The 27,323-nt window shown below is 40.4% G+C and overlaps 1 protein-coding gene across 2 annotated transcripts; it reads left to right on the top strand.

Moving 5' to 3' along the window:
* Positions 1-1,656: 1,656 nt before the first annotated feature.
* On the top strand, positions 1,657-25,957 carry JPH2 (junctophilin 2). 2 transcript variants are annotated; one of them, XM_053452987.1, is made up of 6 exons: positions 1,657-2,125; positions 7,501-8,281; positions 19,072-19,190; positions 20,542-21,518; positions 23,627-23,716; positions 24,411-25,957. In XM_053452987.1, exons 1-5 carry the CDS (start codon positions 1,747-1,749, stop codon positions 23,705-23,707), a joined length of 2,337 nt encoding a protein of 778 aa, XP_053308962.1. In that variant the 5' UTR covers positions 1,657-1,746; the 3' UTR covers positions 23,708-23,716; positions 24,411-25,957. The 2 variants fall into 2 exon arrangements, with proteins under 2 accessions (XP_053308962.1, XP_053308961.1); XM_053452986.1 differs by having other exon boundaries at positions 1,658-2,125; positions 24,374-25,957.
* Positions 25,958-27,323: the final 1,366 nt, after the last annotated feature.

Raw genomic sequence — 27,323 nt, 5'->3', positions numbered from 1 at the left:
ACCTCTGACCCTCCAGTTTTAGATTATGTCCACTTGTTCTAACACGTGTATAGGGTCAGCCAAAGGGCTATTGTTCTGTAATAAAAAAGCCATCCAGTTACCAAACTGAAAATGTTGGTCCGCACCTGCCCATGTTTGCCTGCCTGCAGTTTAGGATGTGACTAAGAAAACACTAAATAAAACTGCAAACAAATGAAAAAAAATGTATTTATATACAAGGCGCATTATTACGCTTTTTATTTTTTATTTTAAATGTTTTATTTATTTAGTTTAAAAAAATATAAAAAATGTAATTTATATTATATTTAAATTAAATTTCGATAAAATTTAAGCAACACCACACAGAAATTAGAAGAATCTTGCAATTTAAGGTGTGATTAATAAAACGCTCTACGGAGGGGGGGGGAAATAAAATTTATGACATCCGCGAACTGAATTTTTATTTATACGGGCTCAAAATGCATCGTTTTCAATGGGTCTAGGGACCGCCCATTGTCCTTAAGGGGTTAAAAAAAACACGTTAAAAAATTCTTTAATTCTTTAAAGAATTCTTCATTTCTTTTAAGATTAAAAAAAAAAAGATTAGAAATTCTGTTTAATTTGGTGGCTCTGCTTCCTGCTATTAACACCCAACACAAAAAACAACAACAATTTGTACGAAGAATCCGATTGTCACACAAGATGTCACACAAAAATTCCCCAATCGGCCTCAATCACTATTTTAAGATCTCTCTCTCTCTGTCTCTCTCATTCTCTGTCTCTCCCATTCTCTCTCTCTCTGTCTGTCTCTCTCATTCTCTCTCTCTCATTATCTCTCTCTCCCTGTCCTCCTCTCTCTCTCTGTCTCTCTCTCTCTCTCTCTGTCTCTCTCTCTCTCTCTCTGTCCCTGTCCTCCCCTCTCTCTCTCTCTCTCTCCCTGTCCTCCCCTCTCTCTCTCTCCCTGTCCTCCCCTCTCTCTCTTTCTCTCTCTGTCTCTCTCTCTCTCTCTCTCTCCCCGTCCTCCCCTCTCTCTCCACTCGTACATAAGTTTTTTTTTGTACTGCTTTCAGAAGTGGCCAACGAGGAGTGTAAGGATTGGGCTTTATTTTTGGAACGGCTGGGATCCGATAGCCTTGTTAGGTCTGTTTTAACATTCAGCTCCTTCTCATCCAGTTTGGGACTCGGAGCTGCTCAGCCTCGCAGGGAAGTGGAGGCTTTCTCCCCAAAAGAAAAAGAAAGGGTTAATATTCACAATGACCTGCGCGATATCATGAAAAAGAAGAATTACATAATGTTCGGATGGACTACGGAAAGAATTAACCCCCTTCAAGCTTTCATACAACCTCAACTGAACGAGTACACCGAAATTAACCCTTTGAGTTGGTCAGCTGTTTCCGTAGAAGAAGCGACTGCTGGATTTTTAAATGATTAAGCCACTTCTGAGTCCCGCAACATTTTCAATTAGAAAAGAACAAAAAAAAAAAAAAAAGAACCAATTTGGATTTTATTATTTTTGGAACTTTTTTAAGTTTTAAATTCTGAAATTAATTAGAAAAAAATATTTTTTTTTTCTTCTTCCGAAAAAAAATTTCAACAAAAATTCTCAAAAAATATAGAGAATTTGGATTATTTTTTTTTTATTTTTTACGACGACACAGGACTGTTTTGTTTTTTTTTCTTTTATTTATTTATTTAAGTGGATCTTTTTTTTTTTTTCTTTTCTTTTCACGTTAACACCAGGGGTTTAGAAAGGAATCTGCCGGTAGCATGAGCGGAGGGAGATTTGATTTCGATGATGGCGGCGCGTACTGTGGCGGTTGGGAAGGCGGTAAAGCCCACGGACATGGTATCTGCACCGGCCCAAAAGGTCAGGGAGAGTACTCTGGATCATGGAATTACGGGTTCGAGGTGGTCGGGATTTACACGTGGCCAAGCGGCAATACTTATGAAGGATACTGGTCTCAAGGTAAAAGACATGGTCTGGGGATCGAAACCAAAGGACGTTGGGTGTACAAAGGCGAGTGGACTCATGGATTCAAGGGAAGATATGGAATAAGACAGAGCACCAGCAGCGGGGCAAAGTACGAAGGAACGTGGAACAATGGCTTGCAAGATGGATATGGCACCGAAACCTACGCCGATGGAGGTAAGGCGGATATCAAAATGAATACCCTTTATATCAACCGGACTCAACGTCCAAGGTTCTTACAAGAGAACATGAGATGATGATGATGATGATGACGAGCCATTCCGTTCTTATCTGCTGCCGCATTCTTTTTCTGTGATTATATATCTGCAGATACTAAATTTATGGGTTCTAGATAGTAATTTCCTGAAAACATTCTCGATCACCTGTCTGTTGGTCTAGAGACTTCTCTATTAGAGTTTATAGAAGTTATCTATGTGTGCTAGGAGTATAGCGGCAGCTACATAGTAAAACGAGGAGAAATGTTAGAACAAGAGGTCATAATCTCAAACTAGAGGGCCAGAGTCTTGGATGGAACGGAAGGAAGATTTACGTTGCTGAGAGGGTGGTAGATAAGTGGAACAGCCTCCCAGCAGACGTGGTAGAGGGTAATACAGTGAGGGGATTTAAACATGCATGGGATAGGCATACAGCTCCTGAATCTAAGACGAGACCAACAACTGATTAAGGTTTGAGTCTTTAGAGCAGGAAAGATGGGCGACTAGATGGGGCCAATGGGGGCCGATCTGCCAGCATTTTGGTTTTTTAAAAGACTTAATGAATGGGATTTTCTACCTACGTGTTATCCCCAAGAAAGCTTTTACATTAAGTGGTGACAAAGGGTGTCACCGGATCAACTGTTGATATCAGGCTTTAAAAGATCAACATATTAAGGAATTTACAACAATCTCTTGATAACTGATGATGTCATAGCTATTATTTTTCTCCAGTCATAAGGAAGATTTAATTCTTAAGGACTGGGGAGATAAGAGTAACGCTCCTTACAGTAAAATAGTCATAAAACCTAATGTTTTATATAAGCATAAGATTATTTAAAAACAGTTCAAGGCTTTTTAGGGTGAAAAAGTAAATAATGAAGGAACATTGATCACTCAATCTAATTTATTATTTATTTTATTGATTTTATTGATCTTTTTATGATTCGATTTATGTGAAATCCTGCGTCTGTCCATCTCTAACATTATTATACTGATAATAAACAAGTAACATAAACAAAAATATAATGTTACGCATTTTAGATAATTTATTAAATTACGGGATAAAAAAAAATAATAAAATTTGATTTAATAACATGCATGTTATATCTCCAAATATATGGCGCAAAATCACAAAGGCTCCAAAAACCTTCTACCTTTTTTAGTATTTTTTTTAGTTTTTTACAATGCAGTTTAGGGGAGACGGTTACGTACTGTAACTGCAAGGTGGCGCGCCCCAAAATATTGAAAAATGAATATTTCATTTTTTGGCTGAAAATTTGAACCTTCTCAATGAAATTGTTGCATGGAAATAGTACATTGCATAAAATTATATTTTCAATATTAAAATAAAAAAAGAAAATAATAAAACAATTTACATTTTATATAATCCACCCATTCTAAATAGTGGGTAAAGAGAGACATTAGACCCTCTTGTGTAGGGTGATCAATATGTCTCCTGCTTTAAAAAAGCATTTCCGGCCAAATATTTTCAAAATTACATCAAATTTAATGTGAAAAAGAATTGATTCAATTGTATTTCTACTTCTCAGAGAAATATATATATTTTTTATAATTCCATCAAATACAGTGTATATCTTCTGCTTTTTTTTACTCGTAATTTGTAGAAACCAAATAAAACATTCAAAAAAGCTCCCAAATTTAAAAAAATCTGCTCATTTTACCCTTCAAGTTGAGATTGATCCTTTAAGTTGTTTTTTTTATTTTACGTCTCAATGTTTAGATAAGAATTTGAATAACAATATTAGATTTAAAGTCTTGCCCCCTTTGGAGATGTTCCGTCGCTGGGTCACCCCCTACTCATTGTAATTTCAGTTATTTCTGCCTAAATCTCTGCAGTTTTGGCCAGAAATATGTTTTTTTTTTCCTTTTTTCTTAATTTGTTGACTTGAAAAATCTGATCATGTAATCGGTAAGCGGCTCCTGCCATCCCGATTCAATTCCGTTAGGTTTGTCCTTTGTCGCCCACGTCAGTATCCTTGATGAGTCATGGACTAGGCCCGTATTCAATAAGAGATTAACTCAATTTAACCCAAGGAGGTCAAATCAGCTCCAGTTTTCTGAGACCAACTCTCAACTTTGGGGGCTTTTACCGTCAATAAGTCCACATGCCCGTTTGTTTGTCTGCTTAACAGTCTGAATGTTGAATCGCTAGCCACTGTGGTCATAAAATTAAACATTTTTGAAGGTCGTTTATAGTTAGGTAAAGGGACACTTTCTGAAGCATGTGTTACTTGCAATTTCACAGATGACAGTTACATGACTGGATCCTTTATGCGCTTGAGTAATGTAACCCCTCTCTGTAAATGAGGTCTTTGGACAATGCACATAGTCACATATAGATTGTCCTCCCCATTGTGGGTATCGATTACTGGCTGGACTTTTCAGGCTAAATTAAATATTATGTTTGTTGCCCGAGAGGCACATGGAAACGTGACGTTTTAGCCCCCAAACACAGTAGCACGTTGATATTTATATAATTAATGGCTGGGATCAAACGAGGAAGGTCCTTGGTATCTTCACCGCTGGGGTTTCTGCGCATGATTATTATTCTCCAAGAGCAGCTCAGCAGCTGACCTCTGACCTACGTTATCTCACAAAAACAGTTTTATCTCCTCCTTTTCTGATGGACTCCGGTTCTTGAGACCCTCATCTCTCGCCTTCAATGATTGTGACGAAAAAAAGGCATCAGTAGTGAGCCAAATACCATTTGATTTAAAAAAATCTTATTTTATATGGCGAGCGTTTCCAATATCCAGCATAATTACAAAATCCATAAAAAAACCCAATAGCCACTTAAATGGCCTTTATTGCCATTTAACGTGTTAGGACCGTTCTCTCCAACAGGTGCACATGCTCATAAGATAAGTGGGTTAAGGTGACGACATAATTCTGCTTAATTAAAGACTGTTTGCAGCTATTACTGGAATGTTATGGAAGTTGGTAGGTATCCCACAATGCATTAGTCTAATATGTTTTCTGTCTTGTCTGACATTGCCAAAGGGTATTAACACTTTGAGTCAGCCCTGTAATAGTTATGCTCAAATCTATTATCAAGCAACACACTAGATCCAGACATTAGTAGACGCACATCGAACTCCATTTTGGCATTTTTTTTTTATTTAGCTCCTCCCCTGACCTCTTCTACTAATGCAGGAAGCATACTTAAGTATGCTTCCTGTCCATCAGCTCAAGCTGGCATGAAATCTCACACAAGTATATTTATACATGAGCTTCTGCTACATATTTTTCTGTTAAAAGCTAATTTTTGAATATTTTTTGGCTTTAAGCTTCAACTAACCGAAAAATTAAATACCTCAATGGTTTTCTCAATCCATCAGTTCTCCGAAAATCCTACAAGTTGGGTATTATGCGTTGGCTCGTTCATATCATATGAATTCTGTTCTGTGTTATTATGAGGGACACAACAATATAGTTGGTCTGGAGCACTAGAGGACGTGTCAACCTAGATTTACCTGTTACAAGAAGGTAATAAGCACTGGAAAATTCCAGTTATGGAGAAAAAAATGAAGATATGTTAGGTTAGGGGATCTCCAACCGCTCCTCGTGGGCCGGAAGTTATGGATTACCCTGTTATCTTTCAGTAGAGGTATACATGAACCCTGAGGCAAAGTTGGTCATCGAAGACTGGCTTGATGACCATTGTCTAATAAGGAACCCCATGGAGAATGCCTTCTGCGGTTCCTGCTCTCGATTACGCCTGTGCTTTTAAGTAACAAAGTTCCAAAAACTAACTAAATAATATTTTGTTGTAGAAGTTTATAATTATTTAGCAATTTTTAAAAACAAAACATATTTTATATAAGTTTTTATTACAAGAATTAAACCCTTTAATGTCCCTTTAAACACTAGGAGAACCTTTTTGTTCATCGGTAGACATATTTCTCTTGGGTGAACTGTTGTTAGAAGTCATGAGTATTCTCCACCTCGTTGAAACGATCTTTCATAGAAGCCAAAGTTATTTTAAGTCCCCCTTGGAATTTTGAGATAACTTAGAGGACTTTTTGAGATATGCAAAGTCTTCTTCCCTGACCACTCCAGTCTGGCCAAAAACCGATAGCGGACACGTAATCTTGCCAGCAAAAGTCTCTCAGCAGAAGTATTATGTGGTAGGCCAACGCCGCTAAAACAGGGGGCAGATCTGGTGAGCCACCAACCAGTGGGCCACTTACAAGTGAGATCTCTAATCTCCACAAATGGAGCGTTTACAGTATGGAGATCTCTTTCTGTCGCTTTAGATCTCTAATCTCCACAGATGGAGCGTTTACAGTATGGAGACCATACACTATAGTCATGGAGCTCATGGATCCTCAGTGAAGATGGTGGCCATGGAGGGTGTGACCCATGTTTTGATTTCCAATTGATAATATTGATAAGTAATACTGGCCTTTCATTGGATCTATCAGCTGATCTGGCTGGTTCTTGCCTTTCCTAGTTAGTGATCTTTGAGCCGGAGAAGGCCAAATTAAGCAAACATTTTTAAAATACACAATTTTGTCAAAATTCTTAAAGTATCTCTAGCAGTACCAGAAATTCTTAGAATAATATTAAAACAAATATCTACAACAGATCATTTGAATGCCTGTGGAATGTAATATGGGAAGGAATGGAGATAAATGGTACAATCGTCCAGTTGGGTTCATTGAAAATATATTTTGTTTTCACCAAGCGAGGAAAGCTCTAATCTAAATCATTAGGAGAACCAGACGCTCAGACATGGTGTGTAACAACGTATACAAACAATGAATAAGCGTCTGCAAAGTCTGAGATATACCCGAAATATGCGTGCTATGACCTAATGGGTGCTTAACCCTTTGCAAACCAGAATTCCTTCTGAAAATTGCATTGGACAGATTTTATCAACAAAAAATTAGGGGTTTATGATTAAGAGGTAAATTGTGAAGAATGCGTCATTGATAAGTACGGAACAGCCCGGTGAAAGAAGAATTTGTTGTCACCGGTCCCCTTAATGCCACTCATCATCAGCCCTGGGATCTGTCTAAATGTGCTCACACTGAGATTCTTAAAATATTAACCCTTTAATAATCTATAACAAAAATGTGTTGTAGAGACTCGCTAAATGGGTCAACCCAATGTAATAATGGTCCTTAGGAGTTTTGAATTGCATCAACCGGGATGTTCAAATGTTATGAAACCAAGAACGGCCAATCGAGGCCCTCACATTTGTGGTCTCTTTGATGTCTGCTTCTGAGATATTCTTTAATCTGATAAAAGGTCATTGAGAAACATAAAATTCAGGCTATGGATGAATTAATACTGTGTTTGTTTTCTCCTTAGGAACCTTCCAGGGGCAGTTCACAAATGGCATGCGCCACGGGTATGGAGTTCGTCAAAGTGTACCTTACGGAATGGCCGCTGTGGTTCGATCACCTCTGCGTACTTCGTTAACCTCACTTCGTAGCGAACACAGCAATGGAACTCTGCTGCAACATGATACCATCTCCATGTCTCCAGATAATATTGTGGCACCGACAATTACTCGAGGAGGGTTTGCCCTCTCTCTCTATTCCGACCTTGAGTCACTCAAGGGGAAGAAGAAAGGTCTATTTAGAAGAGGTTCTCTGCTGGGCAAGCTGAGAAAATCAGATTCGAAAACATCTCTTTCATCTCAAAGAAGCAAGCTAAGCTTCTTGAAGAGTGAAAGCGGGGTGAGTTCAGCAGCGAGCGACGCCAACTCAACGGTGAGTTTTGGCGATGGGACGGAATCCGAAGAATTCCCACCGGTCGAGTCCGATATCGATGCCACAACCACAGAGGTCTACATGGGAGAATGGAAGAACGACAAGAGGTCAGGGTTTGGAATCAGCGAACGTTCAAGCGGGTTAAAGTACGAGGGAGAATGGCTGGACAATCTACGGCATGGATATGGCTGTACGACATTTCCAGATGGACGGAAGGAAGAAGGAAAGTATAGGAACAATGTTTTAATTAAAGGAATGAAGAAACGGGTGATACCCCTTAAGAGTACCAAGATTAGGCAGAAAGTTGACAGAAGCATCGAAGGAGCACAGAGGGCGGCAGCAATCGCGCGGCAAAAATCAGAGATCGCAGCTTCCAGGTAAAGAACAATCTCATCATTTTAGCTTTTCTACTTAGGTTCTCCTACGAAGCCAATAAACGACAAAATAGTTTATGAATACACTACTCATAGAAATTATAACCGGTGACAGAGGTCTCTTCTACACGGAGATCTTTGAGGTCTCCAAAGCTTACATGACCCTCTGTCTTACTCTTTGAATATTGGTCCACCAAACTCACAAATTTAAGAGGGTCATCTTCTGTGGGCAGTTCCATTTTTGTGTTAAACAATAACCAGAAAGGTTGGGTGAAATAATACGTCTTTGGGTTTCATCTTGGAAACCATCTCGGTGAGGTGGGATCTTTCATTTGGCTCAGAGCCTCAATAATACCCCATGTGCAGAACACAAGTCTAACCCAACGAACTGGCTCGCCCGCAGCCTCCGCTGAGAATCCAAATCACGTTAACACATATATATGAATTTGTCGTAGGTCCTTCATCACATTCATTTGGTTTCACGCTAGGCTGCTGTAAAGTTTCAGCCCTAAATAGCCAAATATTTTTTTGAAGCACTTGTTTCGTGATAAATTGAATTCTAATTATAGGTTCCCTTTTAAAGGAAGCAAAGATGTCTTTTTGCTTTGGCATTTTCCAGCCTGCAGACTGACCTCACAGCTTGGAAATGTAAGCGTTATACGACAGGGATTCCCCCTTATGTTTCCGTTCTGTTCCTAAACCTGCGTAACGTTACCTTGGATCCCTGTTAGATACACAGTATATTACATTTCCATACCCGCTTTGTCTTGTATATTACTAATGTGTAGATGTTCTAGGTTTTCAGCCTACCGTTATTTTTGGGGAGAAATGCCCATCTTGTTCTTGTTCTAAAATGTTGCATCTCAAGTAATAATTGAATTCAGATTGGAAGGTAATATGTTGGGTATGTTATTATTTTTATTTAATGTTTTCAATTTATCCAGATTATCCAGAATTTCTCCATATTTTCCAATTTTGTCACCCTCCAAAGACATAGCCAGGCCATTTAATGCTACTTTATTCAACATTTCCCATGGTCCTTTGGTGAAGGTGGGCATTGGAAGCCATCTCTCAGCTTGAAATGGGACGTTATGTACCCTGCACCATTTCAGGTCTCCTAATCAGAACACTTTATGTTGGGGAGGGTGGCAAAAGATGGGGCCAACATTGGAAAGGGGTGGGACTAACCCAGAAGTGGGCAGGGCTGGAGGTGTGGCCACCCACCAACCTTGCCCGATGAGCCACCATTGACTTAGGTCAGAGGATCTTCCCAACTGGCCTAGGATCCTGGGAAAATGCCCAAAAATCAGAACTGTCCCATGAAAACTGGGACCGTTGGTAAGTCTGAAGTTGTAGCTACCCCACACGCATAGACAATAGTGCAGCTCCTCTGTAAGGTTATTAATTATTCTGAATATCTGGGTGGAGATCGTCACTTTAATCGTGTGATATACCAGCAAGAGATCCAGTCCTGCATCTAATACAACCGATAATTCAAACAGCGCGCTAACAACTGGACATAGGAATAAGAATTAGAATGGTAGAGAATCCAGAACGTGACAATATCTCTTTAAAACCCCTTCATGACAAAGCCCGTACATGTACGGGCTCACAATGCATTGTTTTTAATGGGTTTAAGGACAACCCATTGTCCTTAAGGGGTTAAACACGACGCACTTGCTCCTCTTCCCTCTGAGCAAATCCATTTGAACTAAACATGCAAATTTACTTCTGTCGGCACCTCACAGAGATCCAAAAGGACATTGTGTTCTAGAGGATAAGGATGGAGCGTGTGTCCTGAGGTCCTTGTGTGGAGGTACAGAGTAGTTACAATGTTGAGCCAGCAGCGGTTATGAGGTGTTCACGTTGCTCTCAAATCCCAACAAAGAGTCTATAGACTCGATCAGGGTACATTGTGTTTGTAAAGCCGCAAAAGGTTTCCTTTGTAAAGAAATTCTTCCAGAGATAGAAGATTGATGCTCTCTCGATCCGAGCAGAACACGCTATTCTGAAGGCTGATGAAGACCAGGTCGTGTTTTGTTACTTGTTATTATAACTGTAAGCGGTGCTGGGTGAACGGGAGCCAACATAAACTTTGAAGCACAGGAGATAAACTAGAACATATTAGGAATTCTACTTCAAGTAGCGGGGAACGTACAATAGGAACCCAATCCAAGTACAACCAAGGTCATCACTGGGAAACACAAATGTATGTGAGATGGAAAATAATCTCATCTATTACAAGGAGGGATGTTCTGACTTTTGGACTTATCTCTATAGGACGGCAGTCAGAGCCTGGCCGGGGATGACTAAGTGTCCCTGGCACATGATGTGTTTACGTTCTCGCAGAGTGTGGCCATTCATATCCAGCTGGTGGCCGCATACCGCGAAACGCAAAGTATTTGGCCCTATTGGTCACCAACCCGTTGGGCATTTCCCCAATGTGCCATACATAAGATAGTCTTTTTGTGTAAAATTCACCTTGTAATATGACTTGAATCATCCCCCCCAAAAAAATTCATACGACCCAACCGACCATCATTTATGGCCAATTCATTCAAAAAAATTTGCCCATTTTCCAATAGATTTTCGCCGAAGCCACTTGTTCCTGAACTAAATGTTCATTGAGGGGTGTAGAAAATGTGTATTTCTTATTTGACATGTTCCACCCCAAAAAGGTGGAAGGTTTGCAATAGAATCCAGAAGCTATATATATATTTTGTTAGGTATGTAACAAATATAAAATGATAAAATATTTTAAAATATTTCATAAAAGGAGAGGAATCAGGAGAGGAAAGGATGGGGATTTAGGGCCCAAAGAGGGACTGACCCACCATAAGGAAGGACACTTGGGGGGCAGATTAGAGCAGTCCACAATTGCCCCTGTCACCCCTCCCCTGATCTCAAAGTTATCTTGAAACACTTGGGCACACAGAGTCCGGATCTCTCCCTCTCTCAGACTAGGAGAGTCATTAGATCCAAAACATTAGACAAGCTGCCATATCATCCAGGTCACAACCTACGGCGAGACACGGACTCCTTGAAGAATCAGGGACTAATGCAGGTGCCAAAAATCGGACTAGAATACAAACGAGTAAATGCTTGAACATGCGCCCTGCGTAGAGGGGGCCAATGGTAGCAGCCAAGATCCAGAACCTCAAAAGAGCAAGATATATTTCTGGCTACTTGGTCTGTCCGCTCATGCGATGGTCAGAGGTCAACCATGGGACTATTCAGGATAGAGTAGGAAAATAGGGCAAAATGAGTTATAATGCACAATTTAGAAATGTTCCATTTACCGGTACCGGGGTAGGAGAAGACATGTGGAAGATTTATAATGCTGCAGTTGGCAGCAACTGTCCTTCTCCGACACTTGCCAGCAACCCAGACATTCGACATCTGATGAATTGATGGTTCTTGGCCATAGAGGGATATATATCAGATATCACAGGCAGATACATTGCTCCAAAAATAGAGAGGGCCGGTGTAATTCTGACTTTCTCCCGCATTGTGTCAAGATCCTTAGCTGCAGTCTCTTCCCCGGCGCTCTCGTGGAGGTCCGCTTATAAATCCGTGACATGTAGACGACACCAAAATGCTGACTTTGCTATGAAGCAACATTTATTATGGACATGCGAGTCGCCTAATTCTGATGGTCTTGTGTGTTAGTTTAGGGTAACTGTAGGGTTTGAAGGCCAATGTCCATTGGTGTGCACAGTATGGGGTCAGTTGCTGTCACAGGTGATTTAAACATGAATGTCCAACATTGACATCATAGCTCATTATGGAAAACAAACCATATCATATCAGAGACAAGGTGGCACCCTGTACCCCCCCAAAGAGCCTCGGAGGCTCATGTAACCGACTACCAGACCTTAATTCTCCAGGGATGAGGTGGCAGTGTCTGCCCATACCTTTCACTTCATTGGCTGCCAACTTACGTCACTTTATTATTTCCTCATTAGATGAGCCGTGATGTCATTTTTAATTTTTTTAAATTATTCTGAGAAAAAATTATAATTCCCCAGCAACCAGGACACCGACCCCTAAAAGTCTACCTCTCCACAGGTTAGGTAAGCGTGCCCTGTGAGGGTGGAGTTAGCTTATAATAGCTGTGAAAAGGGGTGGGAATGGGTGGAACCGGGGTGGGGAGTAGACGATCCAGTAGACCACGCCTATTGGTGCCTCCAGCTCGACCCGCGAGGGTACGCAGGTATGCTTTAAGGGCAGCCAGGTCAGCTACAGGGGAGAAGTGCACTTGGAGCATGTAAATAAACATAAATATGGAGTCTGCGCATGCGCACTGCCAGGAGACAGCTGCTGGTGTAAAAAATACTGCTTGCTTTGCTTCATGTGGGCAAAAAGAGTGCGAAATTAGCTGGAGTCTCCAATAAGATGTATATAACACGAAATGTAATTCCCCAGACCCATCAATATTTTGCCCCGCTGTGTGATGCAATGCTAGGGCTGGGCATTAGGTGAGTTATGGGGCAATAAGCACACTGTGATTCGTTAACAGGCCATACAATACACCAGGGTAAGAAGCGTGCCGAGGACGAATGATGACCACATGTACCGTATTTGAAGTATGTCGCTTGGCACGCGGAGAGGTCTTGCTGGGTGCACTTGGACACCTCGGAATGCCCCCGGCATATCCAGACCCTCGGCTAGTCGATGAGCTGGTAAATGTTAATCAGCTACGGCGTCGGGTTTCAGAAATGGCAACCGACAGTTAAAGCATAGTAGACATTTAAGGTGGCAGCCTCCGGCGGAATAAAATGATCTAATGGTGTTAGCGTGTATGAAGGGGTTAAGATGGTTTTGCTAACCTACTATAGGAGGGATAGTGTTTTTAGGGGTCCCGATGGGGCACCACTGTTGTATGTAGGAGGTCAAGATCAGGGAAGGATGCACATTTACATAGCCCTAGCAGGGGTGACATACGAAGACACGAGTCACGCAAGCAGTGGGGGGGGGTAGTTACGGGGGCAGAGCCACGAAGACAGAGCAAAAGTGCAGACAGGCAGTGTGGGGTAAGCTGGCACGGTATCAAGTAAAACAATTACAGAGATCGCAACCTCGACAACCTGTTACCAAGCAGGGCATAGGAGGGTCTAAAAAGTGTCCCTGTTTAGGAGGGCCAGTACCTTTTAGACCCCAAACTCCTCTGCCTTTCTTTCCTCCAATTGATGCCCCTCTTTTCTAGGAGGTCAGAATGTTTGCTGGGTATGAGGGTATCGCAGGGTTCTACAGCCCTAAAAGCCCCCAATAATGTGCACGGAGACCAAAGAAAGTATATTTGGAGATTAAAGTACCGAGTCTTAGCCTGCGCAATTCCAATGCATGGTTTTATGGATGGAACGACAGATGGAGGAGCTATATAGGGCGTCGAGGAATGTGTGATTTTACACTTTTGGGCGATCCTCGGACTACGGCAGTGAAGTCTGCCTCTCAGCTGTCACATTCTCCGAGGCCCTGATAAAGCACCGCCATGGATTCCCATATATAGTCAGAAAATATGCGCTGACACCAGGACACCCGTCTGTACGTCACGTATACCGTCCACCAGGGTCCCTCGAGGAGTCGTTCCGTCTTATGAAATGTATCTGCTGCTCAGTGCTAAGCAATGGGGGGGGGGGTATAAGTAACTTGGCCTGAGAAATTTGGGAGGCCGTGCGTGGCGTGAAAGCGATATCTCAGCTACCCGGTTTCAGTCTCAGACTGCCGAGGAGGGGGGGCTGTTATTTCAGGAACAGAAGGAATGGTTATTTTAACCCGTCGAAGCCTGTAAATTAACCCATGAAGCACCAGGTGGGGAAGCGATTGCTTAATAAAAAGGAACCTTATCTGTGCTGACTGAAAAAAGTGTTAATACTTTAAAAGTGCAGGAAATATCCGAGGCATTCAATAATGTCCAAGTGAAGTGTGACTTCTATCTGTGCAGTTCATACTTTCCCGGTGCCCCCTTTCAGGAGGGCCAGTCCCTCTTTGGGGCCAAATCCTGATGCCCCACTTTCCTCCCCTGATACCCCTCTGTTCTAGGAGCTCAGTATGTTTGCTGGGTATGACGGTATCATCTGCTGCCCAAAAAACACGACATAATGTGGTAGGGCAGACTAGATGGGCCAATTGGTTTTTATCTGTCGTCACTTTCTATGTTTCTATGAAAGCCAAACAAAATTAAATTATGTTTCTAAATTAAACTGTGGAAAAGAAAACACAGCGATACATTTTAATATATATTAAGCAATTGTATATAAATATTTTGCAGGTGCAATTTACTAAGTGTTACTATAACAGCGCCGCCAAGTGGTCAAAATAAACACAGCAAAATCTTGCCCTTTTTTAATACAGAGAGGGGATTTAAACACACATGGAGTAGACATACGGCTCCTGAATCTAAGACGAGACCAACGACTGATTACGGTTTGAGTCTTTACAGCAGGAAAAAAAGGGGCAGACCAGACGGGGGCCGAAGGGGGCCGATCTACTAGCACATTCTGTGTAGCAAAAGATTTTTGCTACATAAATACCTATGTTTTTTCTCACTTCTATGCATATGCACTCAAAGGGTTAAGAGCTTTTTGTTCTATATAACATGATTATTTACCAAGAAATCACTAGCACATTTGGCCACTGGGTGGCGCTTTTCCCCCATATATTTATTTAACGCTATTCCTCACCTCTCCCCTTCATTGCACCGTGCGCCGTGAACACAATCACTTCCACGCTGTATTGTTTGAGGGATGATGTTCTTTGACGATTCTCTTTGTTACAAGATTGCAAAAAGAAGGGGAGTTTATTTCAGATTCTTGTGATGGCCTTTATTGTCCTGTAACACATGATAAATATAATCCGTCACCGACGTGTCTGCTCAAAGTGCGCTTGGAGTCCTTTTCTTTGTGGGAACAAATATTTTTTGAGAAAAATGCATGTTATGATAGAAAAGGAGCGAAAACAGAATCCACCGGCAGATCGGCCCCATTCGGCCCTCGTCTAGTCGTTGGTCTCGTCTTAGATTACGGAGCCGTATGTCTATCCCGCGCATGTTTAATACCCTCACTGTATTACCCTCTACCACTTCTGCTGAGTTCCATTTATCTACCACCCTCCCAGGATAGTAAAAGTTTCATCTAAGCCTTTGACCATCTAGTTTTAGATTGTGGCTTCTTGTTCTAACTTTTCTCCTCCTAATTTCCCTTCTGTTCTTTGTTAAAAGCCTTTGCAAAGCCCCACCCACCACCACACCTCTAACCACACCCCCACCACACCTCTAACCACACCCCCTAACATTCACATCACGCCATTTAAAATTGGGTGGTAGGAAAGTAATTTGGACGGGGTGCATATTTTAGCAACGTAACTCTAGATGACCCCAAATGGCTTTGAGGACTATCCGACTGGGCCACCTCTGGCTCTTGGACTTTACGCTGCCCACCCTGGATTAACGATTGTCGCCTCCCCACCGAGGGCAGTTGTTCTTATTTACAATGCCTTATCAGCGTAAGCTGTCTGACCCAATGCCAAACATTTCTGAGTGCTGGTGGTTGAATAATGCCTGGAAAACAGCCCGTCAGCTGACGAGATTAGCAAAGGTTTAGTCTATTAGTGCCGTTAAACCATCACCCCCCGCAGTGCTGTAATTTTCCAAAACCACTGACCTCTTTCCTCTAGACCGTAGCCAATGGCAAAATTCTATAAGGGAAGCGGCCAAGGGGCTCATGGGAGCAGCGGTTCAACCAGACCTGATAACTGCCCCGTGTGTCCTGAGAATCTAAAACAGAAATTGTGATCTGTTTTAGATTCCACTAGAAGCTCCATTAGCAAGAACCATGGACAGGCGCTGAGACATTTAAAATTATCCATCTGTATCTTCCTTTTTCTCTATTTCTACCTGTGTTCTGGGTGAATGGCAGGTCCGTGAAGAGCAGAAAACCCAACAGACGTCCCCTAACATGCAATGCAAACAGTCGCTTAAAACTTGGCTCCCCATGAATCCTATAGCTTTCCATACTTACATATGGCTGCGCACTGTAGGAATATAAAACATACATTATATGGAGGCTCCTCGCCTCCATATGACATCATCCCCAGTCATCCCTAGTCCGGCCCTAACTCAATAGCGGAAATGTGAAGACTCCTTGATGAGCTGTATGGTGAGTTCTCACCAACGCCCCCTTTCTAAAGCAAAAAGATTTTGGGCTGTTGGCTTAACATTTCATTAGGTTCCCAGCTTGATGACCAATGCCCCACATGAAAGAAGGTCTGATGCATGCTGAGGAACATACGTTCTTCTCAGCATTCGGGTTCCTGCCCTTTGGGCCAACAGCTTATTCTGGCCTAGGCTGGCTAGTCTGGTGGTGGCAGAACCAGAGGCACAGTCCTGAATCCCTCTGTCCCGCTACGCTCTACCTCTCTAGAGCTCGGCGGGATACAGTGGCAAAATTGGGACTGTCCCAGGCAATGTGGGACAGTTGGAAGGCATGGGTCTAGAACAGCATCCAAGCTAAATGCATGGCATGGACATCACATTCCCCCACCCGTCAAACAGGGACATCAATGTATTTGTTTATGCAGTGGAGATGGGGTGGAGCTTGTGGTGGATAATGGCCGCCACCAGGACAGTTTTATTTCCTGGAAAACTAGCAATAAACCACCCCAAAAATTAAGTAAGAGCCCATAATGGTGTCCTACAGAAATAGATTCATCCAACGCACATTTACTTTTAATGGAGAACATCCCTTAAAATAATGAATTCCACCGACTGTATGAAGCCAGATCCGGGCCTCCTCTACACAGGGGACTTTGTTTCCCATGCTGAAGGAATTATTTGACTGAACCGGTATGGGGTACGGCCGCAGTATGACCAGAGAGACAAGAAAGAAATTCTGCCGCTTATCGCTATAATTACTCTCCGTAGGATTCTTTGGCTTTGATTCTTGTTGTCGGTTGTTTTCATTCGGTTTTCAGCGGAGAATTTTAATTAAATAGGGGCCGCAGAAATGATTAGGACTTGGCAAGGCATCTACGTGACAGATTACATTAGGAAGTTACTAAAAGCGAAGCTCTTTAATAAAAGAAAACATTGGCAGGCTAATACGGAAGCGATCAATCATAATTCTCCACTTCTAGTTCTTACACATCTTGACGGATCTGTAGAATATTATTTTTTTATGTGATTTTTAATATTTCAGTAAAAATCTACGGACTGGTAGAAATTTCGGTTTGACCCGAGACTACCCTCCTTGGTGTTTAAATCGTATAACAGCAAAGGCATTTATATATTTACTCAACCAATCAAAGGTTTGGGGTCACTCGGCTGTTTTCATGGAAAACAAGGGAATTTCTGGCTCTAACATAATCGCAAAAGGGTTTTCTAACCATCAATTATCCTTTTAAACTTAAAGTTGGATCAGCGAACACAACGTGCCATTGGAACATAGGAGTGATGGGAGTGATAAAGGGCCATTGGAACACAGGAGTGATGGGAGTGATAAAGGGCCATTGGAACACAGGAGTGATGGGAGTGATAAAGGGCCATTGGAACACAGGAGTGATGGGAGTGATAAAGGGCCATTGGAACACAGGAGTGATGGGAGTGATAAAGGGCCATTGGAACACAGGAGTGATGGGAGTGATAAAGGGCCATTGGAACGCAGGAGTGATGGGAGTGATAAAGGGCCATTGGAACACAGGAGTGATGGGAGTGATAAAGGGCCATTGGAACACAGGAGTGATGGGAGTGATAAAGGGCCATTGGAACACAGGAGTGATGGGAGTGATAAAGGGCCATTGGAACACAGGAGTGATGGGAGTAATAAAGGCCCATTGGAACACAGGAGTGATGAGAGTGATAAAGGGCCATTGGAACACAGGAGTGATGAGAGTGATAAAGGGCCATTGGAACACAGGAGTGATGAGAGTGTTCCAACACTGGAAAACCGCGTTGTGTTGGGGTTAGAGAGGCGACACATTTTTCTGCTTTTGCAGGTGTAGGGATAATTTTTCAGATTCTGTCTACCAGGAGTGGTTTTTAATTTATAAGTATGGCTATTTAGGTCCGTGAAAAAAAAATTGTTTTCAACTAAACTGCCAAGTTTTTGTCTAACCTAAAGATTTTTCATCGCCCTTTAAATCAAGGCCTTATCGTCCAACATGGCTGGCACGGATTGAAACATTCATCACTCAAGCCCCGGCTCGGGATCTCGAATCCCGCTGTATAGCGAATTACAATACATTTCCCACGGGAATCCGGTCTGCTACCTTTCTCTTCGCGGTCTTAGGCTTTCTATACGCCTCTGAAAAAAAAACTAAATTCAAAATGGGTTTAAAAATAGACGTTTACTCATTCACCCCCAGACCGAAGAACCAAAATCTTTTAATTTTAAGGTTGACTTAATCTTTCTAACTGTGTAATTCACACGGATCCATCGATCTTGTTTCTATCTATTTAGTTATTATTTGTCTCGTTCGTCGTATTGTCCTGTTCAATCTAACGCGCTATATGTTACAGTCACCGCTCAGAACGCTGTGTCGATTACTTTATTTTCTGCTGAGAAGGCGCTGTTCTCGATAAAGCCAGAAAACATTTATATATAGAGCCGTAAAGACCCAAACCTTAATCAGTCGTTGGTCTCGGCCTATCCCATGCGTGTTTACATTCCCTTAAAAAAAATATCTCACCAAACATACTAAAATTTCAATATCTCTATATTTTATTTATCGATGTGATGGACAGAAAGCTAAAAAAATTAATTCATTTTTTTTTTATTACGTGTCTCTCTTTTCCACAGGACGACTCACGCAAAAGCCAAAGCCGAAGGGGCAGAGCAGGCTGCGCAGGCGGCTAACAATGAGTCCGGCATCGCGAGGACAATGGCCAGGGAACTTTCTCCAGACTTTCACCAGCCTGGTAATGCATACAATAAGAAATAAATACAAAATAAATAAAAAATAAATAAAAAATGCGTCTTCCAGGCTACAGATGTTCCAAGGTTTTCTTTGGAAGATCTTCCTTTATACGCAAGACAATGACTTTCTACAAGACCAGAAACTCTGGTTAGATCATGAAACCCCTGAGTCAAAGTATTGACACAACCTATATGTCCCCTACCTTATTATCCTTTAAGGTCTGGGAGCTGTGTCTTTTTAACCAAAGTCTTTTTTTTTTAGCTGTCTTGAGGTTTTTGGATATCCTAGCTGGTTGTTGTGCACCCCCCCGTCATGTAGAGTTAATTTATCCTCAAAAGGTTAAGGAGAAGACTCCATGTTCTTAGAAAAACTTCTCAACTCTCTCAAATTCCTTAATTTCTTTACTTTTTCCCTTAAATTTTTCTTCTGTCCCTGAAATATAGAGGACCAAAAATCTCATAAAAGCAGACTTGGCTCTGGGTAAATCTCTTATAATTGAGTTTGTAAAGTTGACGTAGGGTTTTGCGTCCACGTGCCCAAGGCGACTAGCACCAATGGTATATCCACATACCTACCAGTCGTATACGTCCAAATGAAAGCAGTAAATCTCAAGAATTAATAAGTAAAATTGATTAAAAATGTCCTTTCTGCCATTACTATATAACTATACATTCATTCTTCATCCATTTGGCCACCAACCTCAACTTTTTTTTTTATTGATCATCACACAACTGCGAGAGTCCATAATTTTTTACCTACTCCAATAAACCTTTGAGCCAATTTGTTACAAAATCAACATTTTAACTAAAGCGTCTCTCCTTTTATTATTTATCATCTTCTAATCACCTATTAAAAAAAGAGCAAACTTTTAATGTGTGTTTTTAGCACCTTAAGATTTGACCACAAAGACAACAGGTTCTTAATTGTACAATTGCCAAGATCATTTTTCGGATCGGGGTTTACGCGGCTTCACAAACAAACATTTTTAATGCATTTTCCTACAAGATATCCTTTTTATCTGTCATTGATCTTCTTCACAGCTATAATTTTGTGAACAGAAGCATAAAGGGCTTTTTTCCCCCTCCAAAGTGCTTTGAAAGTGTAACATAAGAGAAGAAATGTGTAATCCGTGGAAGGTCAAGAAAATATAGCCAAGAAAATATTTTTTTAATGTATATCCTGTAATAACGTAACATGCACCATGTCCACAATGCCAAGGGTAACAATGAATGCATATGAAAGTACGTTGTCTACCATGAATGAATAAAACTGTTAAACAATCCATTTTCAGACATTGTTCAATGTTAAGACCATGCTGATCACTTATCTTCTTGCATTGTTATTGCCTGTAGGACCCGAGTATATCAAGAGGAAGCTGCTTCAGGAGATCATAGAAAATGCAGAACAAATGGAGCAAAAAGAACCAGCGGCTTCAGCTAATAAGGAACCACCTCCAACTCCCCCGGAGAGCCCTCAACTTCATGATAAACAGCCGTCTCCCCGCGATATGTCTCCGGTGCGAACGCCGTCTCCGGCCTCTGCCGAAGCGCCAACAGATGCAAAAAGATTTAAGCAGAGCTCAAAGAAAGAGAGGTTGTTGACCCCCAGCAACTGGAATGGAGAACAGAGCCGTGGTGGAAGTAGGGCTGCTACCCCGTCGAATGTCACACAGGGTAACACTGGCTTTCCGGCTTATAGTACATCGAAGCCGAGTAACAGAATGCCTCCTGCATATGACAAACTATCAGATACCGATGTGGAGTTTCATAAGGGCTATCATAGTTATGCTGTACGGACCTCGCCAGTGACTCCTCCGCTGGACCACGAGGAGAGAGAAGCATTCCCGTCACCTCAATTGTCGCCTAAGGTCTTAACTCCAGACCTGAAAGAACCTGTCAAAGAAACGCTACCGTCTTCCCAATATGGCCAAGAAAGGAAGACCATGGTGGAGCCCCTTATGAAAGCTGAACCTATCAAAGACCTCAAGCCTGATACGTATATGGAGAAGCCTCAGACCAAAACAGTCTCAAAGGCTGATTCTAGAAATGATCTTAACATAGAAATGAAAAGAGAAAGGGTTTATGAGACCAAGACAGTCCAGAAGCCTGAGCCTAAGACAATCCAGAAAACGGAACCAAGAATTGTACAGAAGGCACCTGCACTTAAACCAGACACTAAAGCTGTGCCAAAAGCAGCTCCCCAAAAATCTGAACCAAAGGCCGGACTTAAGTCGGAGTCTAAAGCAATGACAAAACCTGAAGCTAAGAGTCTAGTTAAAAAGGGATCCCAGGCTGCATCGGTAACAAATACGCATGACGAGGTTAAAGAGGTGAGAATTATCATAATATTGTTTTACTTGAAAATAACCGGCGTGATTCCCCACGTTACATTATGATTACGATTAGATAATATCTAAATCAGTGATATTCTACAACAAAAACTAATTTACTCGATCAGCAACCCAAAGGTTGACACTAAAAAGACTTCTATGAAATGTCCGTCTACTTCGTAGCTCCATAACTAATAGAATACATTTCATTAGACGCTTAACTCCCGTAACATAGTTTCCATGGTAAAGCCTAAACGGAAATTGTTCTCTGTTGAGATGACTGTATTGTGATGTAAACATATATATTATTAACGCACTAACAGAAGCAAGTTTAATTATTTTTTTGGCTCTGTGTCCTCACCCGGAATAATCTAACAACACTGAGTAAATTAACCTGAGCAACCTAGTTTGACGAATTGAACCTATCAAGGAAAGTGGTTCTTCCACCGTTATTGTCCGTTCAGTCAAAAAACATTTTCTAGCTCTTGGTTGTAAAATATATACATAGACAATACCTAGGCCAACTCACATCTCGGTGGGGTTCCTTCTCAAGAGACCCCGCCAAGCTCAAGGCAAAGGCCAATGAAGGTTGAGTTGAATTCCGGAACCAGAGGGAGTTCCAAGCGGAACATAGTTGCAGTTGGGTTTCTCTTGAGTTGAGTCCCCAACCAAAGCAAAATGGCAAATGGAGAAATAACGTGGAAATACTGAAGGTTCTCCAGCAGAGATTGTACAGAGGGTTCGGATTGGAGTCGACGCCGATATGTTCTTCATTTCAGCTACCTAATATTTAGTGAATAAACCAAGTCCATTTAGATCTCTCTAACACAGAAGCACTAAATATGGTACTATGGAAGACAGTGAGGCCTAGCATGGAGAAAGACCAATGTAACCTTAAAATTTAGGTGATCCGATACACCCTCTATCCACCAGACTGATAAATAATGGATTATTTCCACATAACGGCGCTGAGACTAATGTCCAGTGCTTCTGCACACATTAATGTAGATGACTTGCAGAACATTTTCAAGACTACGACATATGCTAATAAAGGTCAACGAAGGACATTTGTCTGCATTCTCTCCGAGACAAAGAATATTCATGCAGAAGGCGAGCACGGGATTTACCATTGACCTAAATAGTTTCAAGTATCATGCACATTAATGTAATGAAAAAGCTGACCCAGACGATACACTAATACAATATCATTTATTTCTCTAGTAATGAAAATGAAGGATAAAAATATATACATAGAAACAAATTTAAAAAAAAAATATAGAAAATTGAACGAAATTGGAAATCATTTTTCCGCTTTTCAGGTTTTAGTTTTTCTATATATTCTCTAAAATCTTATAAAACCAGTATAATGCAGATTCATAGAGATGTAGCGTACGGTATGAATTCGAGTGATCAGCTTCTTAAGTCCCGGAATCGGCATATTTTTACTGGGAAAAAGCATTTAATATTGAGAATAAGTACTAATAGTATTCAGCGGAACGTTTAAATAGGTCACATCGGCACTTCTTAGCATAACCCCTATAGTTCCACATACTTTGTTCTGTTAAACTGCCTCTCTCTTATACTTTAAGACATAATTTAATATAATTGCATTTCCTCATTAAATGACTCTGTCTTAGCGTATTAACGGAATTTGGTCTTTTTCTTGGTAAGTATAAGAGCCATACATCATCTTGGTATACATTTCTTGAGTGTCCCTCTCTGAGAACACCCCGTGTCTTTTCCTCGTTGAGCTCCCCAATCTCTATTTCACGTGGTGGCGGAGCGAGACAAATACCGTGAAGGCGGGGCTAGGACAGGAAGTGGAAAGACTGGCCAATGCAAAGATGGCATCTGGCTGGGCATGGGAGGAGCTAAAAGCAGCATGTCAAATATTAGTTTATTTATTGCCATGTTTATCCATGGGTAGCAAAGAAGCAGCAATCCAGCTGTCTGGGATTTGCAAGTTTTACGATGCCCTACAAAACTTTGGCCGACAAGAACATCATGGGAGATGAGGTTCCACAACAGGCCTATTTATATTGTAACTATAGCAACAACATCTGCTCCCATTTATTTTTGTTTTGTTTTTTTTTCTCCATTTTTTCCAGAGACCCGACATCATCATGATCTGCATGGTCATTTTATTGAATATCGGCCTGTCCATCTTATTTGTGCATTTATTGACATGAAGACACACTGTAAGTATCGGCTCCATTAACGGTTCCTCTTCTGTTACCCATCATGTTCCAAAAAGGAATGGTTTAAACGTGTCTCTAATTGAAGTCCTCCAATTCCCAACCATTTCTAAGCCCAGACAAATAGTAACTTGATGTTAGAACCAGTTGACGCTCTCAGTGGTTGACCAAGTCCACCAGTAGATTTAGAACATGGACCTTCGATACATCAATAGATTTGGTTCCTTACAAAATATATTCCGTTGTAACAAGATTGGAATTATATTTATTATAGTTATAAGATGAACAAAAAAGAAAACCCATTAATCCCTCTTCTTTGGCTTATTTCTCCTCGTCACATTGCTTTTCCCCATTGGTTGAATCTAGTTGGTCATTATGAGAAAAAAGAAGTAAGTTCTACTGAAAAAAGCCATTTATTAAACATGTGCTGCCTCGTATACTAATAAACTCCATTGCTTTCATCTCAAATATCTTTTAAACAATCCCACTGTATTGATAAACCAAAAAAAACCCCACAATTTATTGGCAGTTTAGGTAAATATATTAAATAGCGCTAAAAGCTGTGCTCTACGAAGAAGCGTTTATCGATGTTTTTTCCTTATGATAATTGATCTTTATCAAACGCCGCTGACATATTGGTTGAAATGTTTGCTTACGCAGGGAAATTTGTAATGCAAACCATGGATTGTCGATGCAGCTTTTCAGATTCATCACACGGGAAGACTCCAGGACAAGCAAAGCTGGTTTGCACCTTGACGGGTGTTGAAGAAGTTGACCGATGTGAAGAGATGTGGACAGTCGATGTATCTTCACGCCATATTTGCCTGTTCGACTAAATCGACGGTATCAAGCGGATTTAGAATTATTCTTTTTTTTTTTTTTTCGGGGTTGTCACATGGCCTTGTTTGCAAAGAAAAGTTAATAGCGTTAATCACTATGGCAACAACAACAAAAAAATAGAATTTCTATTTTACCTGTGAATTCTAGTAATAAAGAGAAACTGTATCTTTGCAGCACGTGGGTTAGGAAATTTTAGAAATGAAAATATTTATACGTTACGGAACAAAAAGGTGTCCAAAAAGTGACTCATCCATTCACAGCTATTTATATTTTTTAATTTTTTTTTTTTTTTTTTCTGCACACATAATTTAGGTTAGAAATTGGATGTTATAGGAACAAAACAGAGATGATATGTTTACACATTTTCACTTGCAAAAAAAACTGTTAACACATTATCTAACCCCATGTCTTAAAGATAGAATTTCTAATAGGTAGAATTTTTTTAATTATAATTTTTTTTTTTGCATGGCTTCACGCTTTGTTAAAAAAAATTAAAAAACAAAGGTTATGCAAATACAGGAGTGAAGAAAGTGCACATTTTGATTTTTTAAGATGCACATTGCATTGAACACTATTAAAAAAATAAAGAAAACATATATTTATATATATATATTGTCTGACAGAGGTGAAGTCTGCCACTTCTCCAGAAAAGTAGGTTTTTTTTTAAATAAAACACTTATTTTGGTGTTTTCGCGTTTCGGCCTTTTCAAGCTCAGATAGTGGTAAAGATTAGGCGTTACAGAGGACATATACTAAACTACCAATTGGTTAGCAAACCCAAATAATAAAAATAAAAAATCTGAATATTTTTTCTTTTTTTATTCTCCATTTGCTATTGCCTGGCACAATTCTGTTTTAAAACATGACAAAGTTCCAAAACATATTAATTCACAGTGGCATTTCTTTACATTGCTCTTTTTAACCAATTTTCCTTTTTTTGGGTGGTTTAGTACATGGCCCATATAACACTTAAAAAAAAAAAAAACTTTCCATAAGCCACACCCCCTATTGTATTTGGACTCCTATTGGTTGCTAGAAAGTGAACTCATAGCCATACCTGGGAACTTCTGAGCTCCGGCTACCTTGCGGTACACGGCCAACACTGCCCTCGATGGGCAGTCCCATGATGTCAGTGGGCAGTCCTGATGACATCAGTGGGCAGTTCAGATGACATCGGGGCATTCCCGCTGATGTTAGTGGAGCGTTCCCGCTGATATCAGGGGAAACACCCCCATTTTAAGGGGAAATGGGCGGGGTGCAGGGCGTGTCAAGACCCCGCTCCCGCAACAAGGGGGATTCAGGTGTTGACCAGGAGAGTTCCCAGGTATGCTTATAGCAACATACAAAAAATAACAGAAAATTCTATAAAGTAAGTATTTTCAAATGTAAAAACTAAATAATCCCGCAACCCACTGATTGTCGTTTCTGAAAATTAGGTTAAAATGTTCTAAATTCTAAACACACAAACTTTGCATGTTTTATTTTTTTTTATACTTTGTTTTGCATCTGTCATGTTTAAATTCAATATTGCGTGAATATAGTTATTTATATTAGATAAGGCTGAGAATAATTAGCGTTGTTTAAAATGGTGTAACAATTTATGTAGAATTTTCCACTTTTATTCTCACTCCTGTTGGGATATGAATAATATTGTTGCTATAGTTAGATTATTCTGGAAAGAGCTTGAATGTAGTTGACATAAGGAATATCCTTCATTAATGATCTTATTTAATAAAAATTGTGATATAATGGTCATTATTAAATATTTGAATCCCTTTCACTCTGGCGGAACACAAGAACCACTAACCACATAAAGACAGTTGCCAAATACGCAATTCCACTAGCAGTATAATTAAAATAATTAAATTAATTACATTAGAAATCTAATTTTTTTATTTTTTTAAACGCAACGGCCTCATTAGTTTAAGTGAATAAACCAATTAACAAAAGTCAATTAAAATGACCAAACACAAATAAAAACCCTGGAGTAATAACATGCCACGGTACATTCAATCTGCTGTTTAAGATTTATATATTTCTTTTCAATTATGTTTATGAGAAAAGGTATTTTTTTAAAAAAATACAATTTAATTGGAGGGGTTACATTAAATAAATCAAGTTGTAATTTATAAAGTAAATTCCGCAAAAAAAAAGTTGTAATTTTCAAAGTGAATTATTCAATAAATTTCATTAATAAGGACTGAAATTTACTAGAAATCATTCATTCTTCATTGTTTTTGTCTGCTGTCATTCTTTTTTTTTTTCTATTTGTCGGGTTTATGATGGGAACCACGAAGTGTTAATAGTAGGATATCGCAGTCCAACCGGTGGGATAAATCACTGTCCCTTGCCTATAATATTAACCCTATAATAGTTAGGACTGTACCTGGGAACTTTGTAAGTGAGCTGACCCTGAGACTCCTGAAAAGTTAACCCTTTAATAGCTGAAAATGCTGAAAACCGTGATTGCATTATTTATTATCATAAATTTGTTTTAAGGAAACATACGTTATGATGTAACGTACACGGTATCTGTGTCACAAACAATTATGACATAAATGTTTAATGTAATGTAACAAATTTACTGGCCAATTACGGCCCCTGGACAGGTGCTTAATCTGCTTATATGGAAGCACCTTTCCTGGCTGTGGGTATATTAGTTGTAGGTAGGCCCGGACTGGCTATCTGGCACACCAGGGCTGCCTAGTTACTGTTGCTATCGCTCCAGTAGAAGTTTGGGCCCTGCAGAATGCGTCTGCATTCTGGGTAG

The sequence above is a fragment of the Spea bombifrons genome, chromosome 13 (genome assembly GCF_027358695.1).
Source record: "Spea bombifrons isolate aSpeBom1 chromosome 13, aSpeBom1.2.pri, whole genome shotgun sequence".
Classification (NCBI taxonomy): domain Eukaryota; kingdom Metazoa; phylum Chordata; class Amphibia; order Anura; family Pelobatidae; genus Spea; species Spea bombifrons.
The sequence above is the reverse complement of the archived record's forward strand: the minus strand, read 5'-3'. Positions and strand labels throughout refer to the sequence as shown.

Excerpts from the sequence above, each read along its gene's own strand:
- JPH2 (XM_053452987.1), top strand. The coding sequence starts at position 1,747 with ATGAGCGGAGGGAGATTTGATTTCGATGATGGCGGCGCGTACTGTGGC. Across the intron at positions 19,191-20,541 it reads TCCAGACTTTCACCAGCCTG|GACCCGAGTATATCAAGAGG; the intron begins GTAATGCATACA and ends TATTGCCTGTAG. Across the intron at positions 21,519-23,626 it reads CGCATGACGAGGTTAAAGAG|AGACCCGACATCATCATGAT; the intron begins GTGAGAATTATC and ends CATTTTTTCCAG.